At 41.1% G+C, this 17,554-nt stretch overlaps 1 protein-coding gene across 1 annotated transcript in view; it reads left to right on the forward strand.

The window, feature by feature from the left end:
• The first annotated feature begins 12,276 nt into the window (after positions 1-12,276).
• The window catches only part of LOC120534614 (zinc finger protein 271-like), a 69,116-nt gene continuing 63,838 nt past the window's right edge, over positions 12,277-17,554 (forward strand). Inside the window, exons 1-2 of the mRNA XM_039762204.1 lie at positions 12,277-12,421; positions 12,860-13,333. Coding sequence (XP_039618138.1) covers positions 12,970-13,333 — 364 coding nt within the window. The 5' untranslated portion in view covers positions 12,277-12,421; positions 12,860-12,969. The remainder of the gene's footprint in view (positions 12,422-12,859; positions 13,334-17,554) is intronic.

A 17,554-nucleotide genomic window follows, 5' to 3' on the forward strand; every position in this document is an offset into this window, starting at 1 on the left:
CATCAGGGGCGGCGCCGGTTAGTTCTGTCTCCATTGGTTCTGTCCCGGAAGTGATGTCACGAGAGCCAGGTGCAGTCTCCCAGGGATGGTCTACAGGGAAGTGAGAAAAAGAGTCAGTGCACTCTGCCACAGCCCGGGCTGTCTCAGAACTGCCGTCACTCAAGCCCTTTAGCTGCCTTCCATGCGCACGTGTGTGACACTATATATATATATATATATATATATATATATATATATATATATATATATATATATATATATATATATATATATATATAGTCATGCTTGGGTCACAGATTTGCACAGAGACACAGAAGGTCGTAGAAAAAGAAGGATTTTTATTCAGACACCGCAAACACATGAGCTTAAACGTGCTCCATGACAAGTCAGAGATGACAGTTCCGCTAGGAGCAGAGAGATAAAAGCAAACAATCAATTCCAAAACTGACAGGCGCTAGAAGGCTTATAAGTTGGCCGAGTACCGCGCGAGGCTTGTATTACGCGTTATAGTGCAAGGATAAGGAGCAATGTGTAGTCAATGTTTCAGGGTTTGTGGTTTTCCCAGGGGCGTCTGTCTCTATTTGGGGTGCGATCAGCCCTCCAGCTCACACCCTCCCCCTCAGCTTTATTCACATTCCTGTGAATCAAGCGACTCTCTGTACTAGGTTCATTTAGTCGTGATAACACGTCTGCGTTGGCGTGTTCAGAACCTGGTCGGTGCTTTACTGTGAAACTGTAAGGTTGTAAACCCAGAAACCATCTCATTAGACGAGTTTGTATCTTTCTGTCGGTACAACCACTGAAGTGGAGCGTGATCAGTTACCAAAGTGAAGTTTCGTCCCCACAAGTAATAGCGAAGCGCTTCCACAGCCCACCTAACTGCCAAGCATTCTTTCTCAATTGTAGAATAATTATGTTCCCTAGGAAGTAATTTTCTGTAGTAACCAGCGAGTCCCAGACAGGCGCGTACTTGGTTCTGTGTCCCAGGTCTCGGATAAGCAAGCATTTCTTCTATTTTCCTTAATTGTGGCCTAAGTAAACCCTTGCCCATAGAATAGCCTAAGTAATGAGTCTCGGACATGCCTAGTTTACATTTCTTAGGGTTAGCAGTAAGGCCAGCCTGTCTCAAGCTTTCAAGAACGGCTTGAAGCCGCTCTAAGTGTGTTTTCCAATCATTGCTAAAAATCACGACATCGTCAAGGTATGCCCCAGCATATTCAGAGTGAGGATGTAGGATCTGATCCATCATACGCTGAAAAGTTAGAGGTGCCCCGTGAAGACCAAACGGGAGTCTTGTAAATTCATAGAGTCCGTCAGGAGTCGCAAATGCCGTTTTCTCACAACTGCTAGCCTCTAAAGGCACCTGCCAATAGCCTTTCGTGAGATCTAGCGTGGAGATATAGCTCGCCTGACCCAGTTTGTCAAACATGCGATAAGCATCGAATTTAGAGACCTTATTCAAGCGTCTGAAATCGATACAGAACCGAACCGAACCGTCTTGCTTTGGGACTAATACGACTGGGCTGCACCAGTCACTTTTACTTTCACGAATTACACCCAGTGTCAGCATCTTTTTTACCTCTTCGCACACAATATTTCCCGCGCTTCCGGTATCCGGAACGGCCGCATCTGTACGCGAACATCAGGTTCAGTGGTAATTTTATGTTTTGTAATGTTAGTCTTGCCTGGTAAATCTGAAAAGACATCAGTGTTCCGTTCTATCAAAGATAACAGTTCTGTCTTTTGCGTGTCAGTAAGATCGTTACCAATGGTAACATCGGTCTGAGAAACAGCAGCCAAGGAAGTGTTAACCTCTTGTCGGTCGTGCCATTCCTTCAAGAGGTTAATGTGTAAAATCTGGAATGGTTTGCCCGCCCGTATTCTAACCTTGTAATTTACCGGACTCATACGCTCCTCAATAATGGGGGCCCTGCCATTTAGCTAAGAATTTGTGTGGATCCGAGGGAACCAGTACCAAAACACGATCGCCAGGTTTGAACTCACGGAGCTTGCTGCCTATCGTAAAGATGCTTCTGAGTTTCCTGTTCTCGTTGTTGGTATTCCACAGCAATAGAGGAAAGCATAGAAATTCTGTCTTGCAACGAAATTAGTCGATCTGCAAAGCTTGGACCTTTAGCTGCTCTCTCGTTTCCCTATCCATTCCTCACGCCACATCCAGGATGCCTCGCGCCTGCCAATAACAACTCGAAGGGACTCAAGCCAGTGGACGCCTGTGGTGATTCTCGCACGCGCACAAAACAAAAGGTAGGACAGTGTTCCATGTTGTGGGATCATTATGAGCAACTCGCCTGATCATCTGTTTCAATGTTTTGTTAAATCGCTCGGTTAAACCATTCGTTTGAGGATGGTAAACAGTAGTACTCAATTTCTTAATAGCAAAGCTGTCACACAATTGTTTCATCACGAGAAGTGAAAGGTGTGCCCTGATCAGTTAAGATTTCTCTAGGGATACCAATACGAGTAAAAGTTTCACATAGTGCTTTGGCTACAGCGAAGAGTTGGCCTTTTCAGCGCAATCATTTCTGGATATCGTGTCGCATAATCAACCAACACCAGCAAATATTGGTACCCATCCTTAGTCTTAGGTAATGGTCCCACAATATCTAATCCCACACGCTGAAAGGGAACTTCCAATATGGGCATAGGACAAAGGGGAGCCCGAGGAGGCTTATAAGCAGAGACGATCTGGCAGTCTGGACATGAAGTACAAAATCGTTCAACATCTTTTCCCATATTAAGCCAATAAAATCGTTTTGATAACCGGTCTCTAGTTTTGTCGGCACCGAGGTGCCCCCCCAAGATGTGTGAATGTGCCAGATGCAAAACAGTTTCCCTATGTGCTTCAGGTACCACCAGTTGTTCAATAAATTCCCCCTCCAAATGATCTGAGATCACTCTGAAAAGGCAACCGTCCTTTTCTATAAAGTGTGGGGTTTTCACACCCCGGAATTACGCTCTTGGTAATAAGAGTCATTAGCAGGGCGAGCCTGTTTAAATGCATATTCTAATGAGCTATCAGTATGCTGCAAACGCACAAAATCTGATTGTTCGTTAACGCCGGTTTGTGTTCGAGGCGTTTGCAATCTGGGAAGATGTAGAAGGACAGCCCATTCTGGAAGATTGTCGGGGTGACCTCCTCCGTCTCGCTGGAGAGATCGGGTTCAATATCTAAGTTGGGCTCTAGATTTTCCCGCCGCTACCAGTTCTTCGTCTTGGTTTCTTCTTCTTCTCCCCCACTAAGTTCATTAGTGGACTGGACTACTGGTCCCTTACATTTATTAATCAGTTTGGAAAAAGGGCATTTCTCCGTCCTATGAGTAATGGCCAAGGGCACGTCGAAACGGCAGACCAAACCTTAAAGTGGCGCCCCCTATAAGTTAAAGGAAGAAGTAAAGTCTGATAATCTTTAACATCACCATGTACACAGCGTATTTTTACAGTCTCACAGTCTCTAAGGCATTGTTCATTAAGACAGTCTCGTCTCACAATACAAAGGTCACTTCCGAGTCTAACAATGCTGAGATTTCTCTGTCCCCAATTTCACGGGATCAACAAGCCATCTTTTCCATCCGGATATGTAATAGTTGAGCAACAAATCTCGCCAGTCCAATCTCCATTGAATGAGCTGGAGACAAGCGACATTCTCTTGCCAAATGGCCGAGCTGATCACATCGGAAACATCTACGATCGGCTCCGTTTCCGAAATATCCTCTGCGACGTCCACGTCGGCGTGCTCTGTAGTGTCCACGGTCTGTCGACCGCTGTTGCCGCTGTCTCCCCAGAAACAGGCGTCCCATCTACGACTGGATTTCCGGGTCCTACCCTGACCCCATTAGATTTTCAGGTCCTGCAGCTTGTCGATCGAAGCGATGAGAATGTCCTGGACGTTCGTTCACAGGTTGCGAAGCAGCACGAAATCCACCGCTCTTTCTCCAAGCGGACTGTGAACCCTCTAATCGTCTGGACATAATCGTTAATGATTTAATATCATGGCGTAGAAATTCATCTCGAAGAACTTCAGGTATGCCGCCAGTAATATATTCACGACAACTGTTTCCATCACGTCTCCTTCAAACCAACAGTGCACTTTATGTATCAAATCTTGAATTTGCGCAGGATTGGGTCATCCATGTTTAGTTTCCAGTCTTTAAGTGCATATGTTTTAGACTTCTGAAATAAGTCTTGGCGGCATCCATCTGTGCAACCACTTCTGGTACCACTTGTCACGCTTGGGTCACAGATTTGCACAGAGACACAGAAGGTTGTAGAAAAAAAGAAGGATTTTTATTCAGACACCGCAAACACATGAGCTTAAATGTGCTCCATGACAAGTCAGAGATGACAGTTCCGCTAGGAGCAGAGAGAGATAAAAGCAAACAATCAATTCCAAACTGACAGGCGCTGCAAGGCTTATAAGTTGGCGGAGTACCGCGCAAGGCTTGTATTACGCGTTATAGTGCAAGGATAAGGAGCAATGTGTAGTCAGCGTTTCAAGGTTTGTGGTTTTCCCAGGGGCGTCTGTCTCTATTTGGGGTGCGATCAGCCCTCCAGCTCACAATATATATATCTATCTATATATCTATATTTATATCTATATCTATATCTATATATATATATATATATATATATATATATACATATACAGTATATATCTATCTATCTATCTATCTATCTATCTATATATAAAAGGGGTCCTGTGCTTGCACTTGTCTGGACTGTAGCGCAGGGGGAGGATGAAAAAAATTAAAAGTGCTCACTTTGACTTAAGGCAGAAGCGCAGTCAGCGTCTCAAAGGCCGGCACAGCTATGCACGTGCGCTGGCTGCTCGACTTTTGCAGGGCAGGAGACCACAGTTTTTGCAGACACGTTCATGATATCAAAAGTCTCAGTGCTTTTTGGAGGTCATTCATATTGTAGCGACCCGTGGTTGAGTCTTAAAAGTTTTCAGAGCCGTGCACTTCCCCTAAGCTGGTCGGCCATCAGAATACCAGCGCCAGCTGTACCTAGCTCTTACGCCAGCGAGCACTCGTGTCCCATACACCGCACGACTCCGAGTGACTCAGCAATCATTGCTTAGATGAAATCTTAGCAATAACACAGCTCTGTCCTGTTGTATCTCTTTATTAAGCAGATAGTCAGAAAACAAAGCTCAATCACATTGCATAGCCATTGCCAGGGTCATTAACGAAACCACCTTTCTCATTGATGGTAACTTATTTACAATTTAGTAACCCCGGACGGCAATAACCCAAACCCATCCCACCAATTGAACACAAACACATACAACAATTACAACAGGAATAATAATTCTATTGCCTTGCTAATTTAACACAACAGTAACTTTTACATAAATTACCCACAATGCATCACGCCGCCAGCGCTGGCTGCCGGGTCGCTACAATATATTATATGATATATATATATATATATATATATATATATATCTCAAAATACCCGCTACATAGCGGAGAAGTAGTGTGTTAAAGAAGTAATGAAAAAGAAAAGAAACATTTTAATAATAACGTAACATGATTGACATTGTCATGAGTGTTGCTGTCATATATATGCCTGCCTAAATAAGTCACCCTCGCTTTGCTCTTACTTTATTTACCGTTCATTTAATCATGGCTAATGGCGGAAAAATTATAAAATGGAAGGAGGATGGTTTTACCAAAACAATTATTGATGGCGAATCGATTATTCATAAAGCTTGAATTGGTGATCTGTTTTTCTGTGTTAACCTCATATTTTTTCATACTACTTCTCAAACTAAGGTGGTGCGAGGGTAAAATGAATCGGGATGCTGATCAATGTAATCGGTGTACCAGGAAATCATGCATTGACAAAAGCTCCCCTTTGCTTGTAATGCAAAGTGTGATTAAATGCATTATTTTTTAACGCGTTATGGAGCACATGCATCGAAGCTTCTCAGCTGTGCTTGTGCTAAGAAAAGGAAAGATTTTAAAAATAACGGAACACGATTGTCAATGTAACCTTTTGTAAGTAGTGCCTGGAGGATTCAGTGTGGAGAAAGTCTAGAGACAGCGTGTGTATTAACTTGTGGATTTTTCTGTGAGTATTTGGTGGCAGTCTGACGAAGTTGCTTCGGAAGACGGCGTTAGCTGGGAGCTCAGCTCAGAGCGAAATGAGGTGAATGGGAGGGGAGATGATGACGTGCCTCCACCACCCGCCTTAACTGTCAATCCCCCACAAACATAGTCTCTCGGAATTTGCATAAGCACAGCCCTTCACCTACAATTTTAACTTAGTTACAAAGTGATCAAAACTCTCGTTTATATCCTGCGTCCTCTCATTAAACTTGTATCCCGCATTACCTGTGGGTATGTGAAACCAGCGTAGCCTGTCTATGAACTTAATTTAAAGTTTAGGTTTACACCTTGCTTTCTTTCTGAGGTAGCAGCACTCATGAATATGGTAGTATATGTCACTCGCTCGCTTCTTATTGTTTCGCTGCCTTCTCAATTATATAATGCATGTTTTCTTAAGCGCTTTTTGGAGGTCTTCCTGGTTTTCTATGCACTGCGTTGACAGTCAGTTCACGTGATTACGTGGGAGGCATGATGATGTCACACGAAACTCCGCCCCCACGTCATTCCAGCTCAACTCCATTACAGTTAATGGAGAAAAATAGCTTCCAGTTATGACCGTTATGCGTAGAATTTCGAAATGAAACCTGCCCAACTTTTGTAAGTAAGCTGTAAGGAATGAGCCTGCCAAATTTCAGCCTTCTACCTACACGGGAAGTTGGAGAATGAGTGAGTGAGTGAGTGAGTGAGTGAGTGAGTGAGTGAGTGAGTGAGTGAGTGAGTGAGTGAGTGAGTGAGTGAGTGAGTGAGTGAGTGAGTGAGTGAGTGAGTGAGTGAGTGAGTGAGTGAGTGAGTGAGTGAGTGAGTGAGTGAGTGAGTGAGGGCTTTGCCTTTTATTAGTATAGATATATATATTTATATATATATCTATATATATATATGGGGGTTTGTTTCCTGCCTTATGCCCAGTGTTGGTGGCTGGGATTGGCTCCAGCAGACCCCATGACACTGTAGCGGGTTGGATAATGGATGGAGATATATATATATATATATATATATATATATATATATATATAAAAACTGCTCAGAAAATTCCTCCTATATCTGGATCAGGGCATCACTGAGCAGTCTGAGGTGCAACCTGGTGGCGTCAAATGGAGTGAAACACAATGTGACACCCAGAAGTTTTCTGTTGGATTAATTTGAGGCGAGTGAGTGTGGGGGCCAGTCAATGGTATCAATTCCTTCATCCTCTCGCCACATGAGGCCTGACATTGTCATGAAACAGGAGGAACCCAGGACCCACTGCACCAGCATAGGGTCTGACAATGGATCCAAGGATTTCATCCCAATATTTAATGGCAGTTAAGGTGCTGTTGTCTAGCCTGTAGAGGTCTGTCCGTCCCTCCATGGATATGCCTCCTCAGATATACCATCACTGACCGACCACTAAACCGGTCATGCTGAACGATGTTACAGGCAGCGTAACGTTTCTACGGCTTCTCCAGACCCTTTTACATCTGTCACATGTGCTCAGGTTGAACCTGCTCTCATCTGTGAAAAGCACTCTAGTGGTGGACCTGCCAATTTCTGTATCAAATGCCAGTCGAGCTCCACGGTGCTGGGCAGTGAGCACAGGGCCCACTAGTGGACGTCAGGGCATCAGGCCACCATCATGAAGTTTGTTTCTGATTGTTTGGTCAGAGACATTCACACCAGTTGCCGGCCTGCTGGAGGTCACTTTGTAGGGCTCTAGCAGTGCTCATCCTGGTCTTCCTTGCCCAAAGGAGCAGGTACCGGTCAGTCCTACTGATGGGTTAAGGACCTTCTACGAGTGCCCTGCCCAGCTTTCCTAGAGTAACTGCCTGTCTCCTGGAATCTCCTCCATGCCCTTGTGACTGAGCTGGGAGACACAGCAAATGTTCTGGCAATGTCACATATTGATGTGCCTGCCATTCTGAAGAAGCTGGACTACCTGTGCCACCTCTGTAGGGTCCAAGTATGGCTTCATGCTAACAGTAGTGACACTGATAGTAGTCAAATGCAAAACGAGTGAAAAAACAGATGAGGAGGGAAAAATGTCAGTGGCCTCCACCTGTTAAAACCATTCATTCCTGTTTTGGGGGTCATCTCATTGTTGCCCCTCTAGTGCACCTGTTGTTAATTTCATTACAACACCAAAGCAGCTGAAACTGATGAACTACCCCCTCTGCTACTTAACTGACCAGATCAATAGCCCAGAAGTTTAATTGACTTGATGCTATACTCTCATTAAAAAGTGTTCCTTTAATTTTCATTCAATGTTTTTTTTCTAACACTCATTATTGTCAGGCAACATGGGTGTAGTCGGCATAGACAAGCTTAGAAAGAGAGGTGGAGAATTTATGGATTTTGTTTAATGTTCAGAAGAAGTTGTGGGAAACCAAATAAAAGTGCTTACTGATTTTTATTAATATTAAGTTGAATCGTAAAATTGGTGTATCGTCCAACCTTGATTAGTAAAAACTTGGCAACCAAATTCACAAAATGGCAGCACCCATATTACATTAGAACAATCTACATGACAACAGGCCATTCAGCCCAACAAAGCTCGCCACTTCTATCCACTTAATTCTTCTAAAAATGCATAATTGCTTCCATTAATTTTCCTGTGATGCATGTTAAGCTTACTGGCATATATGTGCTTGGATCTGCCCTGTCACCCTTTTTACATTATGCAATAATATTTGCCATTTTCCAGTCCTTCAGAATTTTCCCAGTGTGCAGTGATTTCCTAAAAATGTGTGTCAAGGGTTTATATCTGTACACACTTGCCTCCTTAAGATCTCGAGCGTAAATATTATCTGCTCCTGGTGATTTGTTTGATTTCAGCCTATTTAATTTGAGAAGCACTTCTCTCTCTACATTTTCTAAATCACTCAGCACCTCCTTAGTTGTCCCTTTTACCTCTGGGAGGTTATCCACTTGCTCACTTGTGAAGACCTCAGAAAACTGTGAGTTTAGAGCAACTGTCTGCAGTTTTTTAATTCCCCTTTACTATTTCTGATGCACTTCACCTTCTCCTTGACTGTTCTTATATTACTAAAATACTGAAAGAATCTCTTAGGGTCATCTTTCACCTTATTCTTAATATCCTTCTTAATGGTTTGCCCTCATGTTTTTAAACACCCTACGACTTTGTTTGGAGTTATTAGTCTTATATGCCTTATTTGTCTGTTTTGTCCTTTGCAGCTTCTTTTTTATCTCTTTATTAACCCACTGGGTATTTTTTTTTTAATTTCCTGCTAATTCCAAATTTAGGTATGTAACTGTCCTGCATTACATGTAAAATGGTTTTTAAACCTGTTCCACTGCTCCTTCAACTCTCTCCATACTTAAATGCTTATCCCACTCTATCCACCCTTAGACTTTGCCTCATTTGTTCAAAATTTGCCCAACCAAAGCTAAACTTAACTGTTTTAGTCATAGCATCCACACACTTCCAAAACACTGAGAACTGTATTATATTATGGTCACTTGACCCTAGTGGTTCAATCACCTCTACACCCTCAATTCTGTCCTGATTTTTACAATATACTAAATCCAGACAAAGTTCACCCCGTGTTGGTGCTTTAACATGCTGTGTTAAAAAACAGTCACTGATTACTTCTAAAAAATCCTGATCTTGTGTTTCGCTATTTGCAAGATTATCCCAGCTAATGTTTGGATAGTTAAAGTTCCCCATGATTGTAATATCCCCCCATAAACTTGCCCTTTTAATATTACTAAAAAGAAGTGCATTAAAATTATTGTCTGCATTGTGGGTCTATAACACACTCCTAAAATGAGGTCTTCTTCCTGAATGCTTTCCAAGGGAAGCCAGATGTCCTCACTAAGATGGGGTTCATTGTCCAACTGAAGAGGACTTGCATATATATTCTGTTTGACATGAACAACAACCCTGCCTCATTTTCTGTTCTGTCTGTCCTTCCTAAAAAATGTGTACCCATCTACTATACTCATGTCCATCTTTTTTATTCAGCCAGGTTTCTGTTATTGTTATTATATCATAATTATGTTCCTCTGCATATGACTCCCACTAACTTGTTTTATTTTTGACACTTCTAGCATTAAGCCAAACTATTTTTAATGTGTTACTTCCTTTACTTTTACATTTAAACATTGGGTTAGAGTTGACATTACTATGCATTTTTATTTCTACACCATTGTTTGTTCCACAATTTACAATTGTAAACCTGAAACCCCATTCCCTAGTTTAAACATTCCTCAACTAACCTACTCATATGCCTCCCAAATACATTGGTGCCCTCTGGTTCAGATGTAACCCGTCATGTTGGAACAGACCCCATCTGTTCCTAATTGATTCCCAATGCCCCATAAATCTATACCCTTACCCTATACGGGTATGTGGCGCTGACAGAATTTCAGAGAAGACTATTCTGTCAGTTCTGTGCCTCAGCCTGGCACCTAACTCTGTAAATTTGGATCACATACCTGACAGATTACCCTTATGTATGTCATGTGTTCCCACATATACAATGACAACTGGATCCACCCCTGCTCTGGCTAAGACCCTGTCCACCCTTTCAGGGAGGTCTCCCATCTGTGCAACTTGAAGGCAACACACCGTCCGAGACTCTCTGTCTCTGGAGCAAACCTGTGCTTCAGGCTCCCTAATGACAGAGTCCCCAAATATCACTACCTCAGTGGTTCTGGGAACTGGTTTTGAGGTTGTCCATTAAGGGCCACCACCCAAATGGCATCACTGCAAATACATTTAAAAACATGTCTAAATGAAAAATAAATTATGTTCATTTGCCTTCTAAACTTAAAAAATGATGACTCGCTTATTTTTAAAGGCCTAGAAATGACTGCAAAAAATTAAAATACAACTCAGGTCATGACATTCAGTACATTGATTTGTGATTGTCTTGTTTCAGTAGAAAATGAGATATTGTGTAATAATAATAATAAAGAATTGTATGCATATAGCACCTTTCCTGTGCTCAGTGCTCTTCACAGATATTAGAACAGGTACAAAAGAAATTATAACATAGAAATAAATATATTAGTAACACTGGATACAAACTAATTTCGAACACCAAATAACAGATTAATATATAAAACACAAAGATTTGAACATGTGTTAATTGAAGATATCCCAGGACCATCTGCACACAAGAGAGACCCTTTTAAGGTTTTCCCAGATTGTCAGAAGGGTCAGATCCAAGTTGAAAATTCAGCCATAAAAGAAGCCCGTGTAGAATGTTGGGAAAGGGGTTCAGACTCAAGCACATACATGATAAAGGCCCGCGTCTGCTAAAATCCCCTGACATGGGCTCAAGACACCGGGCCATTTGGGAGTCAATAGTTTATTTGGAGTTCTATGGTATGATTGCAGTAGTTTAAGTAGTAGTTTGAGATTCATGATTACTATGACTGACGATGTTACTTGACCCTTTGTAATCTCCTTGTACAATGGTTCTAAAAAGTTTTTTTCCTCTCACTACCCAATTTTGTCTTGTTTGTGTCTTCAAGACCCTTCAACTGTGAGCTGGAATGGGTTTAGTTTCTCATCAAAGAATCACTTTAGGGGTTGCACACTCAGAAAATCACTGCTGGCAGTCATCTTCCCCTTAAGGATTCGCAGACGCAGGTCGTAGCGGAGAGAGCCCTCGCCAGACATTGCACATAACCCATTCCTATTGAGTATTAGTGTGACTCTGCACAACCCAAACTCATACAGCTCGACCCTATGTCCTAGGAAATGTTGATCTGGTTCAGATGAATTGTTGCTGTTAGATTTACATTTCTTATTCTACCCTGTCTTTCCGTAGTCCTCTTCTTCAGTATTATGCCAGGACAACCCCCCTATGGAGACACCCTTCAGACTACTGTGATTTTATGCAAGGTGCATTCTGTGGGATGACACTTGTAGCTGTAGAATGACTATTCCATTCTGACTAGTATATAATATTAATTTGCTAAGCACAATGTATATTGTTCCTCCCTTGGTGTCATCAGGTCTGAACCTGGAGAGGTCACAGCGGGTGGAGGTTTTTGTTCTGGCCCACTTGTCTAATTAGAGGCCAGTCCATCCTTTCTGAGGAAATCACCCAAATGATTAGTGACCCACAGCAAATTAGCAATTCTCAGTCCTTCACCTTTTTCTCTTTTTTTTTATTTAAAAGACACTTCATGATGAACACTCAAGTTAAATGGATAGATGCTGCTTCCTTTGTTACTTACACCTCATTATTTGGAAAGCAAGAAGCGGTTAAAAACAGTGAATGGAGGTAATTATGAATAAAAGAAGAAATGAACGGTCGTTAATCTTAACAAGCAAGCTAACGGTAAGTGAAGCTCAGAAATGTCATTTGAGTAGAGATTTGCTTCTTATTAGGAACCTGGGTGGGGGAAAAACCTGCTGCCACTGTGGCCCTTCAGGAGTGAATGTGAGGACCCCTGAACTTTAAAATGTTAAACTAAATTAAGCTAGGGTGTTACTTTAAAATTAGTTCAACAAGAACACAGGCATGCAGTTGCAAGCTTGTTCAGGGAAGTTTATGCACAAATGTTAGGAAGTTCTCCTTTACACAAAGAACCACAGCCACATGGAATAAATGATCAAGCAGTGTGGTGGTGTTTAGGGCCCTTCAAATCTCAGCTTGATGATATTTTAGTTGAAATCGATTGGCGAGGTTGTTCTTGTCAGAATTTTTCTAATGTTCTAAACTATGTTCAGTTTTTCTTGGTGCAGCTCTAGTATAAATTATACAATGTTTCTACAGGAAAAAAATGCTGCTATATACATATATATAGGGGCCTCATAAGAGAAGCAGCCAGGAGAGCATCGTGGGAGATTTCACATCAGACAGGGAGCTTACTTTTAATTTTTTCCATGGAGAAAAGGATTTGGAACATCAAGGAAGAGGACTGTGAATGGGAGTCCAGCCAACCTATCCTTGAGAACCGTTCCATTAAAGTGGAAGATTGTAAGCAGAGAGTTCTAGGCATTAAAGGAGAAGAATCTGAGTGGGAGTCGTTCAGCATTAATGTGAAGAAAAATGAAATTCTAAATGGTGTCATGGAAGAAGATCCTAAATTGGAGCATGCTTCTCAATATGTGTGCTCCAAAGGGCAAGAGGAAGTCAAACTTAGAGCCTATATGGTTAGTTGTAATTCTGTTCATGGGAAGATAGATTCACTGGAGTCTGGCATAAAGAGGAACAAAAAACCATCATCTCTCAGTCCTTCAAGTAAAGGTAAGCCTTGGGTTGGTATGATTTATTCACAACAGGTTTGTTTTGTTCTGCCCTTGCATGCTTGTGCTGTGTTGGATGTGTAAGTTTCGATATGGAAAATGTGGCAACAAGGTAGAAATTCCAGAAGTGAAAAGGTTTGAACTGAACAATCCAATAAATTATCTTCTGATCAATAATCAGTTTAATTCCGTTTTCATTACTGACCTGGAGATTTAGTAAAGGAAAGCACAGCTATTAACATCTTTGATTTCTAATGTAGGACTTCAATATCTGCAAGACTGCAACAAGCTACAAAAGCTGTTCCAATTGCATCCTGCAGCCATAAGTCATACTGTATATTCACAAAATTATCAATGAACAATTCAGTTCAGTTGATTTTTGTGTAGCACTCATCACTAACTGGAAACTCAGAGTGTTGTAACAAGTTCACAGGTAAAATGCAATTAAAGACACAAATGTATTTGAACGCACAACAAAAGAAAGCAGTTCCAAAGCACGTGATACATGAATGCTTCCTAGTGATATCTGTCCATTAATATTATTGTTAGATAGCTCCAATGGCCAAGAAAAGAAAACAAAAACCCCAATTGACAGCATCCTTGGAGAAAGTAAACCTTTGGGGTGTCCAGTAGACCCAGTCAGACACAGTGACAGCCTCGGAGACCTCGGCCAACTGGAACACCTGGTCATTCTATAGCAAAGTCTGTGCTGGGCTGAATCTTTCCAACCATAGATTCCAAAGCTCCCAGTATCTCAGGTGCTTTTCCCATTGACAAGAAAAAAACCTTGGAAATGTTTCCTGTTTACAGTCCTAATAGGAAGCTTTAGAGTCCATTCTAAACAGAGCAGGAGGAAGAACCTTCCTTTATCACCGTTTTCACCCTGTGGATCATGGTGGGTGTGATTTGCAGTGCTCTTTCATCGTCTCTTAAGCCAGTGGAACCAGAAAGAGTTCTGAGGATGTCAAGGCACCCTGAACTCAGATCAGGTGTGGACCTTCGCACCGTGTGCATGGACAGAGGTGGTTTGTACTTTTTTCACTTCATGGTGCTATATTTAGCTGCTTCTTGCTGACTTGGAGACCTTGGCTTTTTGGTCGACACATGGCTGGTCTGTTCATATACAGGTAAGCTAGAGCGACACTTGACCATGAGTGACCAAATATACCATTTTAAACTATTGTCCTATGCAGCCTATTTGTAACTTGATGGCTGAGCACATCTTTCCAACAAGCTCTTTTTAACCATGTTGAATGGCTCAGGAATGTGTTATGCCAGCTCGACTTGCCCACCCCTGACTCTGTGCCACTAGCGCCAGTTTTGCTCAAAGGGGTGAGAGAATGTTGATCAACAGCATAGTGCAGCTTGTTAAAACTCCCAAAACTGATTACCAGTTAATACAGAAAAGAGGGAACCGTTGAAAGAGCAGATGCTCTATAAGCACAAAGCTCATTCTGAAAACGTGTTGTATCAGGGAGTGGCAGTAAGAATGTCCCTAAGCCTTCCCATCTGCTGAGATCACAGCTTCTCAAAGTTAAAGCTGATATTACAAAAAGAAAACTACATCTAGGGTACAATGTCTCCGCACATTCTTAATGGACTGGCGACAGTAGAGCATGAACTGGCCTAGTAAATTAAAAGGGCTTGTGTGTCTTTACAAAAGTTTTAAAAATAGTCATGGACATTTATATTGACACAAAAATGTGGAACAAGATTTCCCATTATATCAGAGTTAATATCTCCTTTATGCATTTTAATAGTACAGGGGGTCCTCGGGTTACGACGTTTTGAGTTTACAACGCTAACTCCCGTAAAAACTTAAAAAAATTGAGACGTGAATGTTTCGGCTTACAGTACTTACAGACTACGTGGGCGAACTAATTTGGTTGCGCACGGCGGAAGTACACGGCGTTTGAGTGAGGGAGTTGTCAAACTAATTTGGTTGCGCGTGGCACAAGTGTTTCATTTGTGTTGCTTTGTTTGGCGACTTTTTGGCCGTTACCATGGCTCCTAAACGAAAGTCAAGAGTCTTCAGATGGTAGCGCTTCGAAGAAGAGGAAAGCCATCATGATGTAAGTGAAATTAGACATTGTAAAGAGGTCAGAAGGAATAAAGGTAAGGAATTTTTTTTACAATAATTTTTTATCATTTTTTTCTATTACTAGAATACAGTGTACAGTACAGTATATTTATGTCCTTTTTCTGTGGATTAGTTGTGTTTTTATGTTCTAGATTATGATTTTGCAAATGTGTTAGGATAGGGTGTGTTTCGACTTACACCAAAATTCGGGTTACATCACTGTTGTAGGAATGGAACTGTGACGTAACCCGAGAACCCCCTGTATAGGCAAATTGTTTCTGCTTCAAGGACATAGCTTTGATCGTTAATTTGTTATCATTTAGATTTTGCATAATTTAGATCCCTCATATATTGTCTATGGTCTTTGTTTTGTATATTTCACTGACGTTTTTGGTGAACTGTTTCTGGTTATGTTGTTGTACTGTAATGCACAGCTGTTGATATACAGTGTTACTTGACTTGCTCAGTACTGTTATTTCATGTACGGCAGAAGAGGAAACGAATAGGAAATGTATTTAATGAAGTCAGACCAGTAACATATTAATGTTTTTGTAATGTTACTTTGAAATTTCCATGAATAGCAAATTTTAATTAAAACATAGAAGATGTAATAAAGATCCTTACAGTCGTGAAGGTCCTGCACACACACTTCTAAAAAGTAGGCAACATTAATGCAGCATAATATCATCCATTCATGTAATAATGTTTATTCATTTGTGAATGTACATTGCCATTCTGACTTACATGCAGAGGTGGGTAGAGTAGCGAAAAATTGTACTCAAGTAAGAGTAGCGTTCCGTCAAAATAATATTACTCAAGTCGAAGTAAAAAGTAGTCATCCAGAAAATTGCTCAAGTAATAGTAAAAAAAGTATTTGGTGAAAAGACTACTCAAGTACTGAGTAACCGTTTGATCATAATAAATTATTTTTTTGAAATGTAATAAGACAGACAAAAATATAAAATAATGTGCATATTCTGCTATTCCCAAATAACAAAATAAAAAATGAGTAAAAATAAATAACATCTTTACAAAATAAAGACGCACAAGTAACACAAAGTTCCAAATCTCAGTTTTTCACAACAAAGCTTTAGAAGCCGATACCTACAGTAGGTAACCTGTATGTTTGAACAGTGCAAACTACTTACAGTGACAAGATAACCTGTACCCTGACAGTATTATACCACATATGCACTTGCCCTCCAAATAGCTCAGCTGATAGAAAATAACATTAGAACAAGGCAGCCTGTGCATGAACAAGAAGTCTCACTTTACCTTGACTGTCTGTGTCTGTGCACGTTGTGTTGAAACGTGCTTGTTCTTCACTCAGTGAAGTGATGTTTAAGCTTCAGCAGGAGTTGACTGTCAAGGTTCCTGCAGCGAAGCTGTGACTGTTTAGCAGTGATCAGGAGCCCTGTCTGACCAAAAAGTCTCTCACAGGCTGCAGACACAGGAAGTTTTTGTGTGGTTTATGTGACTGCATGGCCACGTCTGATTAGTGAAACGGAGTTATGTGATTATTGTTGCTACGTCTGTTTGGTGAAACAATCATGCAGTAGATCCACTGGCAATTTCTCTTCGACTAAAATATAGTGTATATAACTGTGTAAATGGAAAAAAATAACGAGTTGAGTGTTGCCCAATGTAGCGGAGTAAGAGTAGCGTTTCTTCTTCTTCACAAATGTTCTCAAGTAAATGTAAAAAGTATGGTGCAGTAAAACTACTCGCAGAAGTACCATTTTTTTAAAAAGTTACTCAAGTAAATGTAACGGAGTAAATGTAATTCGTTACTACCCACCTCTGCTTTCATGGAAATGTTTTCCTCACAGATTTTGTTCACTCATGCAAAAGAGATGAGGTCAGAAGCCTGTATAGATTTAACATTTTGCAATAACCAGGCTGTGATTAAACCATTACAGTCTAGAGACCATAATATACAGTGGGGGGAATAAGTATTTAATCCCCTGCTGAATATGCGTATTTGCTCACTTACAAAAGAAATGAACAGTCTGTAATTTTAATGGTAGTTTCATTTTAATGGAGAGAAACAGAATATCAACCAAAAATCCAGAAAAGCCACATTATATAAAAGTTATAAATTGATTTGCATGTCACTGAGAGAAATACGTATTTGCTTCCCTA

The sequence above is a fragment of the Polypterus senegalus genome, chromosome 8, assembly GCF_016835505.1.
Source record: "Polypterus senegalus isolate Bchr_013 chromosome 8, ASM1683550v1, whole genome shotgun sequence".
Lineage (NCBI taxonomy): Eukaryota > Metazoa > Chordata > Cladistia > Polypteriformes > Polypteridae > Polypterus > Polypterus senegalus.